At 36.4% G+C, this 21,340-nt stretch overlaps 1 protein-coding gene across 1 annotated transcript; it reads left to right on the forward strand.

The window, feature by feature from the left end:
* The first annotated feature begins 178 nt into the window (after nt 1-178).
* Nucleotides 179-17,097, forward strand: LOC111332379 (uncharacterized). Its single transcript, XM_088742379.1, has 4 exons — nt 179-450; nt 1,253-1,294; nt 7,110-7,293; nt 11,188-17,097. Exons 2-4 carry the CDS (start codon nt 1,292-1,294, stop codon nt 11,874-11,876), a joined length of 876 nt encoding a protein of 291 aa, XP_088598505.1. The 5' UTR covers nt 179-450; nt 1,253-1,291; the 3' UTR covers nt 11,877-17,097.
* Nucleotides 17,098-21,340: the final 4,243 nt, after the last annotated feature.

The following is a 21,340-nucleotide window of genomic DNA, read 5'->3' on the forward strand; positions in this document are numbered from 1 at the left end:
TGTTCTAATTCTTCCCTTCTTTTCACCAATTCGGGACTAAATATGAGGTGGTGTTCCCAAGAAAGTTTACGGTACTGATTTCTTTGTAAAAAAAAAACAGCAATGTTGCTGTTATATTGGTTTCAGACACACAACAATTTTAGCCATCTTGTGGTTGTTCTCAATTACATATATGCCTTTGTCTGCATTTTCCTTTGACTTCAATGCTTTTATTGCTGCCTGTGTGCGACAAACTTCTGGGCCCTTGTTGTAAACACTGAAGTTCTCAATTTCAAAAACTGCAGTGCCCATGCCAAACTTATTATTTAACATTTTCTTTGAAATTTTCACAATTTTTGTAAATTTAATATGTATTTATGTATATATTTGAAATAAGATCATCTACGCATTCTCTGTACGTGCAACTCGCATGGCTGTGAAAAGGGGTTGTCTAAGGTTCGAGTTGTCTTGGTGAGCTCATTTTTTTTTATATTTGTCTACCACCTTTTGACTTGTTACAAAGCAAACAGTATCTAAACAAGTTTATCTCACTGATTCCCTTTAAAAAAAAAACAGTGATTTTGTCGTTATATTGATTTCAAACTTTCAGAGATCTACCATCATGTCGTTATTATCAACTGCATGTTTCTTGCCTTTGTCTGTCTCCTTTTGCCTGCCATGCTTTATATTTGACATGTGCACTTCAAGGGCAAAACATTAAAGCAACGTTTTTGTTTGAATTTTCTTTTTATTACCATCTTTGTATGTGTTCGAAATAGGATCATCTGTGAATTCTCTCGTTTAACTCGGTAGACTGCAAATGCGGAATGTCCAAGATATGAGCTGTTATGGTGATTTGTCAATTTATATTCTGCGTCCAACCACCTTGTGACTAAACATGTGGCAAATTGTCTTCAGAGAAGTTTATGAAATTGATTTCTCTTAAGAAAAGTGAAAATTTCTTGTTATGTTGGATTCATACACACAGTGATTTGGCCATCTTGAGGCTGTTATCAATTACATATATGTGTCTTTGTCTGGTCCGGTTTTGAATGCAATGCTCTATTTGTGTCTAATATGCGGCAAAGTTTTAGGGCGGTGTTATTAACCATAATGTTTTTAATTTAAAAAATTGCTTTGCACATGTTAAATGTAGGATCAACCCTTTCCTCTCAACTTCTTTATCATAATCATATACCAGTATTTAATATTTATTTATGTATATATTTGAAATAAGATCATCTTTGCATTTTATATATAATTATATAACCAGGTTGGCTATAAAACCAGTTTGTCTAGGGTTTGAATCGCCATGGTGAGTTCTGTTTTTTTTTTTAATATGTATATTTTTCCATCATCTTGTGACTAAACGCAAAGTACACACTCCCCTGAATAGTTTAATATGTCACAGATTTCTTTATAAAAAAAAATTCGGCGATTTTACTATTATATTGACTTAAGACCCACAGGGATGAAGCCATCCTGTCGTTATTATCGATTACGTGTATGTGTCTCTTCGTTCGCCCACAATGCTATACCTGTATTTTTCATCAGTGGGCAACAAAAGTAAAACTGGAACTGAACCACTGTGTTCTAACTCTTTCATTTTTTTATCAACTATTTATGTGGTTATGTAATAATTCCAAGTAAGATCAGTTATGAATTGTCTGCACATTTTTCTCAGTTGATTGTGAATGCGGTATGTCCAATATTATAGCTGTCATGGTGATTTGTCAATTGTTTTTTTCTATTTTTCTGCTAAGTTGTGTCTGAACACAAGGTAAAGTGTCCTAAGAAACAGCTATGGAACTAGTTTCTATTTAAAAAAGATAAATTTTGTCATTTTATTGGTTCTAGACACTCAATGATGTGGCCATCTTGTGGCTGTTACCCAATAGCATATACGTGTCTTTGTCTGTGAGTTGTTTTGATTGCAATTCACTATATGCCGCTTGTGCATAACAAAGTTCTAGGGCAGTGTCTATGTCTGTATAGCATCAAGTTTATGATCACGAAACGCTTATAGTTCATAAAGTACTTAAAATCGACCATTTTCCTTTATTTTTTCAAATATTTGCACTTAATTTTTATGTATAATAAGATTATTTGTGAATTTTTTGTATTTGTAGCTCTGGTGATATGAATTGGGAATGTGGGCGGTTTGAGTTGTCACAGGAGACTCAGATATTTTCTGATATTCGATCTCAACTTGTGACTTGTGTTTAACATTTTTCTTTGAAAACTTTAGAATTTGCATATCATTTAATCGCCGTGGTACTTACTTTGTGTTCCTCTGACTTCAAAGACTCTGCGCCGACAATGTGGCGCCCTGTTTTCTGTTTATGGTCATGGACATTATGTTTCTCAACAACATCTTTCAATTGGTGCTTTAGCTGGGCCCTTAGCCCCCCTGATTTTGTATCACTGAGATGATGTATATGAAAGAAATATCTTAATGTGAAACTTTAATGGGTTAATGAATAAAAAATGAAGTAAATTATTCAGTTTTTTAATATTTTTGTTTTTTTCCTGATCTATGTCTGAATAATGAGCAGTAAAGAGCATGTGTGAAATGTGGAGTTTGTTTAAAAATAATGTTTTTCCTGTTATCCTTTAAATTTGGTGTGTGCACTTTACAGGCAAAACTTGATATCAATCATTCTCACTCAACTTTCCTTTTCCTTTTTATTACCATTTTTTAATGTGTTAATCAAAAATATATGTTTGAAGTATTATCATCTATGAATTCTCTATGCGCTTTTAACTCGGTAGACTGCGAATGTGGAATGTCCAAGATTTTAGTCATTGTGGTTTGTCAAGTTACATTCTCTGTCCAACTACCTTGTGACGAAACATGAGGCAAATTGTCCTTGGAGAAGTTTTTCAAACTGATTTCCACTTAGAAAAGAGGAAATTTCTTGTCATATTGGTTTCAGACCCACAGTGACTTGGTCTTGTGGTTGTTATGCAAAGATAGTATGTAAGTGTCTTTGTCTGGTCTTGTTTTGAATACAATGCACAACATTGTATATTTGGCAACTATGCTGGAATATTCTAGGGCAGTATTACGAACCTTAAATATTTTAGTTTTAAAAAATTGCATTATACATTGTAAATGTGGGATTAAGTGTTTCCTCTCAACTTTTTCATCACTATCACATAATGTGTCTTACTGGTATTTAATATGTATTTACGCATATATTGAAATAAGATCATCTGCCCACGCCATGTATATGTAACCAAGATGGCAGTAAAACTGGTTTGTCCAAGGTTTGAATCGCCATGGTGAGTTCAATTTTTTTACATATGCTTTTCCACCATCTTGTGACTAAACACAAAGTCAACACCCCAAAATAGTTTGAGTTACTGATTTCTTAAAAAAAATACAGTGAATTTGCCACTATATTGATTTCATTAAGACCTCACAAGGATTAAGCCATCCTGTCATTATTATCAATTGCATGTATGCCCCTTTGTCTGTCTCTTCATTTGCCCGCAATGCTTTACATGTATTTTTCATTTGTGGGCATCAAAGGTAAAACTTGAATTGAACCCCTGTGTTCTAATTTTCTTGCTTTTTATCAACTATTTATGTGTTTGTTTTTTAGTTCAAAGGAAGATCATTTATGAATTATCTGTAGGCTGAACTTTGTTCACTACAAATGCAGAATGTCTAATATTATAGCTGTCATGGTGATTTTTTAATTGTTTTTTTCTATTTGTCTGCCACATTATGTCTGAACATGAGGCAAATTGTTCCCACGAAGATTTAGGGAACTGACTTTGCTTTAAAAAAGAGGAATTCTGTTGTTATATTGGCTTTAGACACAGTAATGTGGCCCTCTTGTGGTTTGTTATGTAACTGTATATTATGTGTCTTAGTCTGCATTTCCTTTTAAGTGCAATGCTCCATATGCCGCCATTCAATAATGAAGTCTTAGGGCGGTACCTTAAATGTTGAGCTTCTGATCACGAAAAGTCCATGCTCACAAAGAACTTACAACCAACAATTTTCTTTCACCTTTTTAAGATCAATCGCTTATTTTTTTTATGTATTATAAGATTTTTTGTGAATTTTTTTGGATTTTTGGAACAGGTGACATGAAATAGGAATGTCGGCGGTTTGAGTCATCACAGGAGACTTAGATATTCTCATATGTTTGTTCCCAACGTGTGACTTGCGTTTAACATATTTATTTGAATACTATCCAATTTATAAATATTCAAACTGTTCTAATGAGGCCTTAAACTGCTCTCCAGAAAGTAAAATTTGCTTATCATTTAATCACTGTTACTGCAGTACCTAATGTGTTTCTCTGTCTTCAAAGATTGTGTGCCGACAGGGTGGCACCCTGTTTTCTGTTTATGGTCACCTATCTCGTTAACATCCTATTCAGTTTTTTATGTTTTCGTTTTTTCTAATTTATGTCCAAATAAAGTGCATGTGGGAAAGGTGTGGTTTTTTTAAAAGAATCGCTTTGCTTTTTTGTTCAACTCTGAGATGCCACATTAACAGTAAATCTAAAGTTTACGTTGATGAATCAATCGTAACTCTTAGTAAATGTGTTTTAGGTAGAATTTGTTGTTTCAGTGCATCATAAGTTAAGTGGGGTTTAAGACAAAGTAACAGCTGAAGTTTAAATCATTAGCAACAGTTTGGGGTCAAGCATGAAACAGAAACAGTTTGTAAGCACGTAGTGACAAAAAATCTGAGGTCTGCGTTTATCTCAGTCGACTATTCTGTCATCCTCAATTTGTCTCATAACTTATTACGTTTATATTATTGTATCAAACACAACGATTATATGAAATACATACATCTGAACTGCGGTTATGAAACGTATATGTGCACGATCCTCGCAGTAAAGCACTATTTAAGCAATATAATTATGTATTTCTTATCATCTTACGGGTTTACGACTCGCAGAGGTCAGTGGTTCGAATCCCATACAGGCCTGAATTTTTTCAGGTCTGATTTTCACTATTGCTTAAATAGTGCTTTACTGCAAGGATCATGCACATTTACATATATTATTATATATTATTATATATTATTATCAACCAATATTAGCAATGCCAACCAATGTTTACAAGCATTCATCAGTCAAAAACTAATACTAAGTTACAATTTTTAAAAAATTAGTATTTTTTGGTTCCCTATTTAGTGATTTTATTGCTGCAAATTCAGTAGGTATGAATGAAACAGATTCTTGGCACAAGATATTCTTTGGAAAAGTGTGAAAAGGGGTAACAGAGATAGAAAAGTAATTGAGGATAACTGTTTACAATAGAGTTACAGCACAAAGCACTTTTCTAAACTTTAATTGATATCAATGCAGTTATAATAAAGCGTGCAGTTAAACCTTTAACTCCCGTGAGTAACCAAGACAGATTTCCTCCTTATAATACCAATACAGGTATCAACGAACACTTTTCATTCCACTAATTTATTCGTGTTTTTGTCATTGCCATGTTACCACCAATAACGTAGCTTTATTTCCTGCCTTTAAAAGCACGCACAACCCACAATTCCTCTATTCGCTCCAATGAAGGGCTAACGCTTGAAACATCAGCTTTTATAATCGTAACAGTGGCCAATTTACCATTTCAACTTTGTTGATATATTCAAATTATTTCAATGTCAAGCAGACAAGTGATGAGAATAAATATATCTTATTAGATGTTTTGTTGTGTAGTATTGCTGAGTATTTTTAAGAGTTGTGCTGTATTTTGACGAGCCAGTAGGGTGAGTCAAAATACAAATAACGAGTAAAAATACTCAGCAATACTACACAACAAAACATGTAATAAGTTATTTATTATCCAACACGCCAAATTGTTATTTCAGTGCGGGCGAATTTCGTGGATATTTATTTACAGGGAGTGCGTGACAGAAGTATGCAAAGTGGAACGGAATTGGCGTGTTGTCGTGTTGCTGTTTCTATTTTCTTCAATAAAATGAAGAAATTTCCTGGTCGTCTAGCTGCTTTTCTTTGCTCGATTCATCAAGTAAACGTGGATCTATATTTGCCAGCCATTCCGACTCTTCTTTGTCATCCAAATTGTCTGCCATTTTTTCTTTTTGTAACTTCAATTCAATTCTTTGCTTGCACAATGCAAGAAAACCTGTTTAACTGATACTCTGGAGTACAATTACCGCATGATATTTGTACTCATCTATGGTGTTATTTGTACTCTACAGACTGTAGTTGGTTAATAAAGAAAAATATCGATCGGGGCATCAGTAGTTGATCCAATATCAAATTCTCCAAACTAACATAGTAAGAATTGTATGGCAGACAGTAAGGAGAATACCTAAATGAGATTTTTAGTGGGTTACACCTAGTAGTCCATTATTTGCATGTGGCAACTAGGAGTGTCAGTAAATCTACTTCCTCTACTGTAGATGGGGTGTTAGTCCATAGCAGGTTACCCCCTGTAAGCCTTCCTGACAGATTGCGGCAATCCTCTCAAACTCCTGAGTGAAGAGAGGCTGTGAGAGTTAGTTGTCTTGCCCAGGAGCAAAATCAAATGACCCAGCCAGGTCTCAAAAGCAGATTTCCCAACACAGAGGTCTGATGAAGGTCAATGGCTGAAACATCAGCTTTAGAAACCCTATCCAGTGGCCAATTAACAACTATTCACCGAAGTGGAGGTGGTTAGTGGTGGATATTTGCTGAGCCGCAAAGCAGCGAGCTAAATATCCACCACTAACCACCAACACTGAGGTGAATAGTTGTTTAAGTATATACTAAAACAGTGAGATAATATACACCACCAAAAATTGATTTGAGTGATTTCTTTGCTTGTCACGTATGCATACCAGGACACCATTTTTTCCCCGAGTTGCTCAGAGATAAATAGCGAAGGATATTTGGAGTTTGACTTGCCAATCAGAGTGTGCCTTCAATGCTATCCACTGTTTTAGTATATACTAATTTACATTATTAACTCAGTTGATATAACCAAATTATCTTGTAATACCCTCACCAAACTAGCACCACCATTTTCTATAGAAACTTACCCCCTTCTATCAATGCATAGTCCAGCCAGCTTCTTAATCCTTAGAATACCATGTTATTGTACTAATAATGCTTCCTTTTTTCCTACTCTCTTTGAATCCTTCCAAGATGGACTACCGGGAGTGTAATTTTGGACCCTCATGCACCTGTGATCATCGGCCAAGCCTAGTTCATGGTACCTCGCCCAATTTTCCATCACCAAATCTCAGAGGGAGTGAACCACTGACACTCACATCACCTCCATGTGCCAAGAAGGAACATACTGAGAACAATCTGAGAAAAAAGGCAAGAGGTGAGGGTTTGTGATGAGCCTGTACTGGCATCTTAGTGCTGTGATCAGGACTCAAATAATCAACAAATGTTTGAGGAATAATTTGAAATTTTTTTTTGCTTAGGCAACTTGCACTTATGTCGAATCTTGGGCTCCTCTCCTAATGATGATGATTTTTTTATTAATAATGTTATAGTTATAATTTAAGCAATGCCTCTCTCGTGCTTAGCACGCGAAAATAATTAATATTTTGCTCTTTTGCCTTCCAGCGCTCGAAGCTGCGGCCATTTTGGTCACCATTGCATGGCGAGTGAAAAATATATTTGGTGACTAAAATTTCGACAACAGATTAAAAAAAGATATAGGAAGACTTGAAAATTTTCCGATCTGAGGTCGAACTATCAAACAAACAAATGTCAGTATCTCCTGTCTTTATCTTTTTAATTCCCCTTTCTTCGTTCGTAAATTAAACTTCCAGATCGCATTAATCGAAAATGAGTGCCGATCAAGTCAAAGAAACCGATTTCGTTGGAAGAAATTTCATTTAATAGCGAGTCTAACATTTAAGTCTCACCATCAACTTTACCGTAAGAAGTATGACGACTAAGTATCAACTGATTCAAGGTGTTATTAACAATAGTTTTAATACCAAGAGTTCAGCTTACTTCAAATGAGAGATGTTTCTCAGCTGGGCAATCGACCGAAATCTTATTAATTTGGTCTTTGCAACATTGTTGTAAATCGTTTCTGCCACAAGAAATTGGAGTCTCTTCATCCTTTTAACCGTTATTACAATCTTTCAAATCAGTAAGCGAGTGAACGCATGAGCCCTGATTTTTTCTTCTTTCTTTGATCAGTTCACCCTCTCCCGGCGCCATATTGGATTAGTGACTGTGCATACACGAAAACGAGGCTGGGATTAACCTTGGACGCGGCGGTTCTCTCAATCAGCGATCTCCTGAGCTATATGCATTCGTATGCACTTTTTAATGCGAGTTCTCCCTTCAAAATTGTTCACAAATACAAAGATATTGAGATTTCCTTGTTAGATGACATCCAGAAACTCAAATCAAAAGATCTCAGGGCGATTTTAAAGTCTAATTCAGAATCTACGGGTGGAATGAGAGCCGTCTTGGCGATGAAAGTTTATGCTTTGCCGATGCGTCGAGTAGTGGAGAAAACCGAGAAGACCTTCCCACAGATATCCAGGACCTAAAACAAAACTAGAGCGGTTTCACATATGAAGCAAAGGTTTTATTGGTAAGGATTTCAGCCCTTAGATGGTCGATTGGTCGTTATTATTTACCCGAGATGAATTCCATTCAGCTCTACAACTACTTCAAAATTCTATCAGCTTTTCTGCAAAGGAAACGTGAAAAAACCTTGAGATTAAAGTTCTTGAAAACAAAACTTATGCAAGGGCAAGTGTTCTTCCCCTTGATGAAGAAACGCCTAACAGAGCTATCTCGAATTCTCACCTAACTGTGATGAGTACTCGCAACGTGTACTTGCCCTGCTGGCCTCGGTCTTCTAGGAAAAGGAAAATACAACCCCATCGGAGAAGTGCTGTTTGCCAAAAGGAAGCCCTTTTTAGCAACAAGATTGGACAGAATTATAACAAACCTACTTACCCAAGAAAATGGGGTATACAAATTTTGAAAATCACCTCTAAGCAAAGTGGGCATGAGAGTTGAAAATGCATGAAAGAGTGAAACATTCTTTTTGGAAAAATGTTGTGATGAAACAATAAGACTGAAAAGATATGATTATTTTATTCAAGTTCAGGGCCAAATTTATGTTGCTTCAGACTTAGATATCAAAGGTATTCATGCTGTTTTGTACTTTGAGGGTGAAATGCCTCCTATCTAAGAGAAAAAGTTTTTGGATAGCCTTCACTGGAATCAAGAACTTTTGTCCAGGGCTCTGTGTCCTGAAATGCTAACCAAATGGGTAGAAAAAGGCAAACTTTTGTATGTCCATGGTGGGTGGCAGCCATTCAGCCAATATTCATGGCAATTGAAAGTGTAGCAAACATATTGTTTGGTTCGTATTTTTGCTCCTTTTTTTCTTTTTTTATGGGGGGAGGGCAGGGGCGACCAAATATTTTTCTGTGGCGACCATTTTACAGTTGAAGGTCCCCAAACAGCAACTTTTATTTTAAAGAAGAGCTTGAAGCCTTGCTTTCCCTTCCTCCTTTGCTCACTTCATTGGTTTTGCAGCAGAGGGATTTTTGGGAACTAGGGTTCTTTTCAACTCAGTGTCACTGAATCAGCAGAAAATTGTGGATAATGATACAGATGTTGAACTGTCTTTCAACAAGGAGAAGTGAAAGATGCTTGTATCACTCTGAAAAGGAGACAATATATTGTGCATCTTTAGTTGTAAATCTAAAAAAAAAGCCATACAAATTCACATTCCTTGACCTTAATAGTTTGATTAAGAATGAAAAAAAAAAACAAGGGTAACACCTTTTAAAATTTATGTTACCCAGCTTTCGAAATCTCATGTCAATGTAAATACATTGGTTTGCCATATTTATAATCTCTGGTTGTACTTGCATGGATTACCAAGAAAACAAACTCTCCAGGGTGGCCACCATGCAAGAATTCTGACTTTCCACACCCCTCGACATATTGACCTCTTCAAATCAATAAATTAAGTACATGCTCTTCTACAGATAATCCAAAGCTGGATTTTTACCACATCCCTAGTCCAGTGGGAAACTGGCTCTTTTACTCTGAAGTGTTATAAACTACAACTTTTCTAGAACTGTTGAATCCCGATAACTTGAACCCTCACTAACTCAAAGCAATTTTCATTTTACTTCAGGTCATTCTCTTGTAACTTGAAACACCGCTGTTTATACATGAAAAATCAAAACATAGTGTGCTGCAGTCCAAAACATTTACGTTACACTGACTTACAGCCCCTCGCACATGTTTTCGCCGCGACACTACGAAGACAGCAGAAAATGATAAACATCTCACAATTATTTAAGTATTGTGCGCGATTTGAAGAAGTTTTCCTCGCAGAAATATCTTGATAAGTATGATTGGTGCACTATAAAACAAAGGGGAGATTTTTTTCTTGAAGAGAAAGCATTTTACCGTTTTAATCAGCAAATTGCGTAGATCAGAAGATATCACCTTTTCAGTACTTGCCGTAAGTAACGCTACAAAAGACGATAACCATCTCAAAATAGTTTCACAGTGGCATCCACCGACGTATAGTTGAAATCAAAACTCTTCCTCGCAGAAATATCTCAATAGACGTGATCCGCAAATCATATAAGCTTTGAGGAGAGCATTTTACTGACTGAATCGGCGACTTATGCCAATCGAGGTCGCTAAATTTGCGAAGCGAGGAAGCTGCGAAATACGATACGATACAATACGTTATTTGATAGAAAGATGGAACGGAGGAACTGTGGATGGCGGAATATTCTAAGAAGCGGAATGACGGAAAATATCCCAAAACAAAGTCTCAAAAAATGGAATTGCAATGAAAAAAAATCATTTATAATTAACTGGCAAAATTAAAAGAAGCATATATATGTCATCATTGTTCGAGCCAGAGGATAAGGGAACTGTGAGGCTTTCAACTTAGCCCATTTAAATTATTATTTTATTACTATTTTTGTCATTATTATTATAATTGTAAATATTCTTCTTTGTCACCATTTAATTATTTTTGGAATGTCAATTACACAATAAATTCTTGAATCATCTCATATAGAACAGGATACTCATAAAAGTGTGGGCTGCAGCAGGTTTTCTGTTGTGCATGTGTGACAAATATTCTGCAACACTACCTTCTAGCATCATTATAAAACCTCTAATTCATTTCAATGCCTCCAAAAAGTGTACAGTACCAGCGGCCACATGCAGTCTTTGACAATTTATTTTATTGTTTCAGTTACCAGTGTTGGCGCATATGACTGCCGAATGTGTGAAAGGGTGTACCAGACTGAAGAGGAACTGGAGAAACATCTGCTTAACCATGCTGAACATCGCCCCTACAAATGTCCTCAGTGTCAAAAAGGATTTAAACAGCCTTGCCATCTGAATCAACATCTTCGAACGCATACAGATGAGAGGCCATTCCCTTGTGAGGTGTGCCGCAAATCCTTTAAGCAAGCTTGTCAGCTTAAACAGCACATGCGGCTCCACACAGGAGAGAAGCCTTATCATTGCTCCCAGTGCAATCGTTCTTTCAAGCAAGCTAGCCAGTTAAACCAGCATGTGCGCCTCCACACTGGAGAAAAACCCTACAAGTGTAGTCACTGTGACAAGACATTCACACAAGCTAGCCAACTGCGATCACACAAGAAGACCCATGATCCTAAACCTGAGAGGAAGTCCATGTCAAAAAAGCCGAAGGCAGTCACCCGAGGTGCAGTGGTTTTGCCTACTTTTACCACCAAGGTCTCTTCACAGTCCATGTTGTATCATCAGAAACAACCAACCTTCAGTCCAACTTTAAAAATGGATCCACCATTTATTGGAAACTTCAAAAGTGCACCACCATTTGGTACAGGTATGTCTCAGGTATGTCACATGCGAGAAGTACCAGTTTCCTCTATGACGCATGACTTTATGGGATAGATCAACCTAGGAGCCTTAATTTCCTTATGTATTTCCAATGCTGACAAGCAAAAAAACATGTGATAATTACAAGGCTGTGCTCTTCATATACATTTTGCATTCATATACAAGATTTCTGTTCAGACACTTAAAATCATCAAACAACAATTGAATTTTGGTGTCCATTCTGAACCCACAAACCAGACAGATCTTTGAACAGCAAGAATATATCTAGAATCACAAAATCATTTAATCATTTCTAGTAGTTTGCAGCAAGAGAAATCAACCAAACTTGTCCAAACAAAAGTTTAGATTACAGCCTTGAATGCAGAGATTGTTAATAATAATAATTGTTCTTGTCAATGAATATTAAATTATTGCAGTTTTATATAGCTCATGATAGACTTACTACAGCCTGGGATGACAGTGAGTATGCAAGCATTTTCTGAAATTATTCAACAAAGGGACAAGTAATGAAAAGTGAAAGCACCTATGAAAAAATGAGGAAAATACATGTACTTGTAAAAGTCATGTAACATTTAAGAAAGCTTAAATCTTTTCAGTCCTTAAAAAAGATCCCCTCACATGTAATAGTGTACTTTTCATGGCCAGGAAAATAGTTCCATCCATCGAAATGCTTGCATGCACATTGTTCTTTCAGGTTTTTCTGCATGAGTTATGGTAATAAAATTACCATGTAGAGCTTTTTCTAAGCAAGATGAATAATTCCTTTATATAAATATATTCCATTGGTGTAGTGTAGCCTATGTGGCATGCATGTTGGATGAGTTGTCTTACAGAACTTAGAGAGATGGGTATTTAAGGTATGCAGGGTGTGGCTGTTATGACTGAGAACAATGGTCAGCTGTTGACATTGAAGACCTTTTCAGGAGAGTATTAATGGGGTTAACCAAGAGGGGTTTCACAGACTCTTTTAATTTCTTTTACCTGGGATTTTCAGTAACATCCCATGTATAGAGTTCAAGTTGTATACTTCAAAATGAGTCTCTCAGTTAGTTTGCAAGACAAACACTAATGCACAAGATTTGGCACCCATAGCCCCCTTTGGGATGCAATGTGATCAATTGACACACCTTTATTTCATCAATAAACTTTAGTGTAATCTGTCTCTGATTGGCTTGTTCTTCTCATAAAAAATAAACTCTTAATTGTTGATTACATGAAAATCTAACCTTATCTGAAATACCTATGAAACCTGTCAGTTTTCAAGAAATTTTGAATTCTGTTATTTGCGAAAAAATTATTTTTTACACTGCTCACTGATGATGCCCTTGCACCATTGAAACTCTCCTGAAAAAACTTAGCCCATCAAGTACTAACATTTCTGATGCTGTCCCCTCGCAGAATAAGCACATAGACAGACTAGATATCAGGGTCGTGCATGCAGCTTTGATTTAGTTCTTGAAATATTTTTGCATCATTCAGGGTTCCTAGAAAATGTGATTTACAGTGTTGCTCTAAGCTGCAACTATTTTAGCCTCAAAAGCAACTAGAAATACATTTCTTTTTTTTTTTGGTCAAGTTTAACTGAGGCAAGCAGTTTCATAAGATGTTGCATGAAGCTGCCATACTTTTCTCTTTGAAAACTCTACTTTTGGCAACCAATCTAAGATTTAAATTCACCAAATGGCCTCTTCCAGAATAAGTTCAGCTTGGAACCCTGAATGACTGAAGCTACCATTGCAAAGTAATAAATGGAAGTTGGAAAACAGCTAAGACATACCTGAGAGCTGTTACATGTGAACTATTCACATGTAACAGTAGCACCCAGAAATACAAGTTTAGTCTCCAGATATTTTTTAGAGTTTTGAGTACACAATGGAGGAAATAGCCTAAGTTTAAGAGGACTGAAATCGTGAGATTTCTGCATTTTTCCTCCAAGAAGTTTACAGAGCACATCTAGATGATGAACTGGTGTTTTTAATTATTTTGTACATCAGGGCAGTTGTTATGTATTGTTAGTGCTGGTACACTTGTGTACAGTAATGTCAGTGATGACTCAAAACTATTTTTTTTTTTAAACCAATATTTGATATTAGTTGTAACGTAAAATTTTGAGCAGTTTCAAATTTAGTGTTGATATTTGATTGGAGAAGTTACCAAATTTGTCATGAGAGGCTGGTGGATTTATGTAATAATTTACATTGCAGTAAATTTCACTTCTAATTGTTCAGAACATTAATGATACCATCATCTGACAAGCCTATGAAACTCAACAATATGATCAAAAGGCACAATACTAGATGAGTTTCTTCTCAACCCCAGAATTCCAGTTTTGCAACAGTATTATTCAAAGCTTCAAAGCCCAAAGCATGATGCTGCCAAGGATGTCCAGGTTTAGAAACACTAAATTGGACACTGCTCTGTAGAGACACTAATAATTTAGTCATGAGAGATTAGAATGTGTGAATAGTTTGTAGATATATAAATATGCTAAGTTATAGAAGTGTGAGTTAAATTAATTTATCAATTTTATAGTTACCGTAAGTTATTATTTTGAGGGTAGCCAATACCTTTTTCTCGTATGTGTCTGGAGACAATAAATCCAAATGAGGCAGAAGCGTACATGAATATAAAGGATTAAAATACACCATACTAGCATTCAATAACATGCATAAGCTAGTAGCATGGATACCATGCAGACGGAAATAAATTATAAGGCAATATAAGGTGGTGTGTAAAACATACCAGTAAGGTACCATCTGTAGTATCTTCTTGGTGTTCGTCATGTATTAATCAACTTATGGAGTGCACGTTGGCAAATAAAGCGAAACCTTTTTTAGATCTGAAACTATAAAGCTCTGAAAGGATTTTAGACTTGAAGAGCTAGCATTAAGCTAAAGACAGATGGAGGCAATCTCTCAATCTGATTGGCCAAAATTAATTTTTCTTGATAGTGTATCTTTATTCTAAGGAGTAGGCTGAAGTATGACTTTTAGTTTCCTCATTTACCGAAAAGAATGGCTCTGTCAAAATCCACAACTTTGTAGGTATCAATTACTGTGATTCCATTTGATTGTTCACAGCTTTACTTTCTCTTTTAATGCTGGACTGCAAGGAAAGCAAGGTTGATTGCATTCAGTTTTCAAATAGCTCAATAAAATGATCAAAGAAAAATACAGGAAAATACCAAATATTCGAAATATCTAACTACAAATTATCAGGCATGTAGCTGTTCTTATTGTAGTAGCTTGACAAGTAAGAAAATTTAAATTTTAAACATCTTTTTTCTTGTTGATGTTCTTCTACTGACAGAAGTAGAAAGTTGCAAAAACTACCTCTCACCAGAAATTTGAGTCCTCAAATGAAAAAAAAAATTGTTCCTGCAAAGTACATCTTGTCCACTAGCACTGGAAAGGCTGTGAGCTATCTTTGGGGCTGAAAATATTCCATAACAAGTTCCAAGGAGGGTTTATGTAGGAGGCTTTTAGAGAATCCAACATACATTGTGTTATCTAACCATTCTGTAGCAGCCTTAAGTCCTAGAAAACACTAACTGAGCTTTCTTTAAGATACAAGGTCTGGAAATGTTTCATAACCTTCAGCTAATGCCTTCCAAGTTAAGCTTTTATTGGTTTCTTCCATTAATACTGCTGCATGGTGATCACATTTTGATTTTGCCAAATTTCTGTACTTGCAACACTGTTCAAAAATGACAATAATTATCTTGACTACATTCCCTTGTTACTGGAAAAAAGTAGGTTACATCTGTAGTGATGGCAGTAGGAAACAACACACTTCTAATTCTGACAGTGTGAGTGTTTGTAATATATTTCAAAATTGAAACAATTTTCTCTTAAGTAGCAGAGGACAGTTTCTACTTCCTTTAGCATATCATCTTGCAATAATACCAGATCTAAGAATGAAATTTTATGGACTTGAACATTTTTGTTTTGGTTTAAGTAGATTTTGATCTTTATTTGTAGAAAAACATATATATCTTCAGAGTATCCTCTGACTTATTTTCAACAATGCCACTTTAAGCAACAGTTCTTTTAACAGATGTTGGTTGAGCTGTCACATGATGCCTTCCTTTCAACATCATTATCATCATACCTGTGTGTCTCACCGGCAGAGACTTCTTTACAAGGAAAAAGCATTCCACCACAGCCCAACTAACAGCTGGGTGAAAGGATTTCTGTATCAGGTAAACTAACCAATTGCTGAGACATAGACAGCAACAGCCATGCTGCCTAGCCTGCTGGTGGCCTTCTGACAGTGTTACCTGACATTTTGTAACTGTGGTTGCTATTGTAACTAAGTGTGACCTTTACAGTTAAAATCATTTTATCTCATGAGAAAAAATGATGTGATAAAACTTGTGTGCAGTTAGTAACTCATTATTTTGCAACATGTTTATTAGCTCATGAACATGTTCTCACCTGTTCACAAAAGCTGTTACTTGTTTTATGCAACTCTTCGCTTACAAAGTTCAAGTCTGAAGCATTATTGTTATTATTTTTGTTTTGTTTTTTATGTTCTTTTTGTTTGTTTTTTCCATCATTACTATTTTCAAGAAGAGATTTTTAATAGCTCTTTCATTTGATACTGTCAATCATGCTGCTCTTAGGGACTAATGGAGGAAACCAAATATGTGATCTTGTGTATTAGAGCAGAGATGTGGAGCATATTTTTTTTTTTAACCTTCGGGATATTCTTTTTCAACCTTTTGCTATTCTTTTCTCAATTTTATTTGTAAGCCTAACCCTCTACAATCTTTCTTAAGAGTGTAAGGGTTGTATATTAGTTTCAGCTGCTAAAAAGACAAACTTATGAACCATATATTCCAAGTCTTACTATATTATCAATGCTATTAGTTAAAAAATTATGATTATGATGTTTTGTTCAGATCTTGTACTCAATTTACCAAGAATTTGGTCCTGTTTTGTTTTAGTCTGTAGTATAATGGCTAGTTAAGTTATTTGTTTTCCTTGAAGAGATATAGATGTGTGTTAGAGATATTTATTTTTGGTTTGTAGATAGATACAGGTGTAGGAATGTTTTAAACTCCTGATAACATATTGTGTACATAACTAAAATTGTTGTAACAAGATAAGAAGGTCCAATACTCATTATTGTCAACATAACAGGTCCAAAAAAAAAAACAACCTATGAATTCAGTAAATAATTTGACGTTCTACTATGTAATGTTTGTGAATCAAGAGTGAAGTTAATGAGGAATAAAACACTGGCCTCTCATGTGGCACCACTTGGAAAATGTGACATTATTTTGTTAGATGTCTTTTTAAAACCTGTTCAATGCACAATGTCTCCATACCGCTCTTAAGGTACTGTTTTGAAAGGGAGAATTTGTTAAATGACCAAAGTTTCTGAGGTTAACGATCATTTCCTTCATTCTCATAATCTTTTAAAAATGATTCAGCAATATTATCGTAAGGAGAAATTAGATGCTGGTCACTCCGAGAATCTAGGGTTAGGGTCAGGGCATTTAGAGGGAATCAGACCTGTTGGGGCTTTTTACTACGGGTCTGAGACCAAAATTCTTGCGACATGATCGCATTCTATTGCTTAACCAAATGTATTTGCAATTTACCTAACTTAACTGACTCCCCACGTTATTTATGCTTAAAGGCTCATTTTCAACCGAGATGCCTTGCGCGCCCAGATCATTTTTCATATATGAAAAATACGCTATTTTCCTCGAAGTTGCGGAATCGCTTTGATATCTTCTTCCATCTTACTAATTAGGGCTTTCAAAGTTCCATCTTGAATCATGTGCGAACAACAAACTATTCGTAATATCCATATCAGTAAATAGTTTTTAATTCTTACATGTATGACAGTGAAAAACGTCATTTGAAAAGTTGATGCCGCCGAAGAAGCGGTCTAGAGGAAGGCCGGGTCTGCCCGGCTCGGCAAAGGTTATTCGACTTCGAGAGTCTGTGTATGATTTATGGAGGGCAAGAAAAACAACAATGGGTTTCGGTAACACTACAGACAGTGCTTTTGCAGAAGTAAGAATAATTATTTGACTGATTTTTACTTGAGATCCTGAGATATGTATCTCATTTATGTAAGTCATTATTCTATAATTGAAATGCGTAAAGTAAATCAGTTTTGACCAATATTGGTTATTTGTTTATATTTTATTTAGTGTTGAAGCCGAACAATTTCCTTCAACATCAAGTAAGCTTTTTACAAGTTTTATACACAGACTCTATTTATGATTTTTCAGTCTCAAATATTTAGCTGCAAATTTGTTTACTGTGTTCTTCACCAAATCTTTGTTTTTCTTTTTAATAGTGTTTGTGAATGACTATCAGAGTTCGCCATTTAACAATAGCGCGGTTCCAAAACAAAAACAAACGACTGCAAAGGATATCGGATGAAAATGGGCCTTTGAGTGTTTAAAAGAAAAAATTCCTAGGATTCCCCGCCCCATCAGAAATTCCTGGATTCGCCCCTGAAAATGCATTTTTCGACACTTTCTAGCTGAGGGACTCATCAGAGTCAAAATATCGCGTTTGAACCGTTCCTGCAAAAGCGCTCGCTATGCTTTAGCACCCTAACATCAGCATTTCAATTCTCTGCACTGTTCTATCTTCGTTTCATTCAGCAATGACAAGGAGAATTTACTTAAATTTGAAAAGCTTTTAGTTTGCAATCATTTTCAAAATCTCGTGAGCCTAATGTTTGATTCAGCTATTACCTTGTACCACTAACAGAGAAGCGAGAACCCGCCCTTCAATCTCCTACAGCTTTGGCTCCTATCCTCCTCCTTCCCATAAATAAGTGATAAACTGGAGATTGATCATTGCGAGATGTTCCCACATTGGCATTTTGTTACCCTTTTCCGCTCTTTTCCCGGCTTGGCATTCCCGCACCCGGTCCCCCCTTTACGCATGTGACATCGGGCCGGTAACATTAGTCACACAAGCATCATTTGATGCCAGCGTGACTTATGTTACGTTTTTTATGTTTAAGGAAAATTTTTTTTATGTTTATGTTACGTATGTCAGGCCAGTTAAAAATTTGTATTGTGACATCCTTTGCTCCTTTTTGACCCCGTCATTCATAAGATAGGGCGTGGCGGCTGGCCATGCGTTAACAAGCCCTACCCGCATTCTTTTGTTTGCTTTTGTCGCGTGCAGACGTCTCTTGTTAAGGAGGAAGATCCGTTACAGGCTTACCTAAGATGTCGCTTTTTTTTTTACCCCGTCTGTTCCCCTCTTCAGCACGCAAAAGATAAATACCACTGCTCGTAATCAAATAGGCCCGCCTAGACCGTTTATAGCTTTGAAAAGAAAAACAACGCCTGGTTTTATATTCTTGGAAACTTTTAGCGGGAAGTGTGACTTACCTCTTGAGAACCTGAACCTTTTTCAAATGATAATAAAGGAACTCAGATTTTATGTAACGCTAAGGGTTCATCACTCGATAATATATTAAACAAAAACAATGAACACCTAAAAAAAATTACAACAACTAAAATTTCAAAACAACTAAATAAATTTTCGGACCCTAATTCTAACGAGTGTACGAACCTGCACCCAACTAATTGCCCCGCGAAATGATTGAATCTATATCCAGTGTCATATCAAAAACAACTACAGTCTTTGGCGCTGTGCATACTCATACAGCTTATGAATACAAAAGGTGACCGCTGGAGCGCTTACATGTCGCATAAATCGGTGGCGGTCTCATAAATCTACTGGGTGTTATAATGTTGATTTGTATTTCGCAATTTGCGCTCTAGTTCGCCGAATTTTTTCTTTCCTTTGACGGGTGTAGAATTAAATGGCACCCCAGATCGCAGATTAAAATTCCGACGGTCGTAAAGTGCTTGGCGACGAAATTGATATACGGAAGTCTTAAGGCGAAGATCAGCACAAATGGTCTCGTGGGTCCAAAGTCCGGGAACAAAATTGTGAGGCCGGTTTCCTATGTTGAATTTGCAGTCAGTTATTTTCTTTGTGTTAGTCGTTCGATTCGAAGAGCTAAGTGAAGAAACGATATAAAGTGCTGTGTTTTGTCTGGCTTACGAAGGAGCCATTTCAGTTTCATTTTTTTTTTCCATATCGGGTGGCCGAAGCCTAAGCAAGGTAGGGGTCATGCGAAGACCCTTGTGCCTTTACCCGAGTCCCGCGTACCTCACGAAAAAGACGAAGAGGTGTTGAGGACACAAACAATAGTTACCATTGCCTGAAGCCACAGAGGACTCACATTCCTTTTGACGGCATCATCGTTGGAAACTAATGAGGAAACTCTTAAAACTTCACTACAATCTTACTTTGTGCATCCATTTTCACCTCAAAAAGATGCCTTTTTTCTCATAAAAAATTTTCCCTGTATTCCTTCCGCTCCGACAATATTCCAGGAGATACTACAGCTCCCCAAAGACCCTTGATTCTAAAATGGGCATCATTTCCTCCCATCTTTCATGTATGAAATGCGCGCACTGATTATGGCGGGAGTTCGCTTGAGATAAGTCGCGCTCGCTCTGAACTGAGTGTATGGGGACCAAATGTTTCTAACTTTATGTTGAAATAAGTGTTAAATTTTTACAACAAGCACGCCGGTTCGTTTCTAGAACCGCACAACCGCAGAACTGTGAGAGCCTCTCGGGGTAATTTCAAACGTAAGCAAATGCAAGGTGGTATTTTCTTTCAAATTAAATTTCGAATTAAATAAGAGGCAAAGGTGGACAAGAACAGATTCTATTTCAGAGGAAATGACTGCGCATTACAACAATAACCTAGTCATAAAGTATATCACCTCCGCACATGCGGTGAAATTTCCCGGAAACTCTTTTTTTAATGTGGATTAGCGCAAAGGGCATCGCTAGTAAACGCAGGAAAGTACTCTCTATTATACTACTGTCATTCCCATCTGTCAATTGGACACTTAGTAATGTTAGTGGTACGTGAAGCGAAAGTACTGACTTAACTGTTTTCGCCCACCGCTAACTCTCAGGGGGTTTTGTAATGGTGTGAGAAAATTCTGGACTTCATCCAGAAATAACAATTCTCTTACATAATTGCTCAAGAGAGCTCAAACATAGACTCAACTAAAACTGCCTCAGAGACTAGGGTAAAGTTTTTAACTGAGAGTGGTCCGACTCTAGAGACCCTTAAAGAGGAAATGTCTCTTAACCTTGTTACTAGAAATAATCACGTTTTCTCAAGAAAGAGTGGAGCAATTTGCCCTCCCCAGAAGTACTCTCCCCGACGTGAATGCACAAAATGACGCGTTCAGTTTCGTTTGCTTATGAGAGCATAAAAGACAGTTGAACGCACTTTAGCTATCGTAAACTCTTTCTTCGCGCCACGCATCGCTCTCAAGGTGTATTTTTCTTCACTTTAATCAGTCTAATGGCGATCTTCCCCGTCGGTGCCAATCCAAAGAAAACTGAGATACATGACACCTCACAGTTATTATTAGTGACGCATTTCCGACAAACATTCAGGATGACCAATACTATCGCATCATTCAATACCTTCTCG

The sequence above is a fragment of the Stylophora pistillata genome, chromosome 13, assembly GCF_964205215.1.
Source record: "Stylophora pistillata chromosome 13, jaStyPist1.2, whole genome shotgun sequence".
NCBI lineage: Eukaryota > Metazoa > Cnidaria > Anthozoa > Scleractinia > Pocilloporidae > Stylophora > Stylophora pistillata.

Excerpts from the sequence above, each read along its gene's own strand:
- LOC111332379 (XM_088742379.1), top strand. Across the intron at positions 7,294-11,187 it reads TCTGAGAAAAAAGGCAAGAG|TTACCAGTGTTGGCGCATAT; the intron begins GTGAGGGTTTGT and ends TTATTGTTTCAG.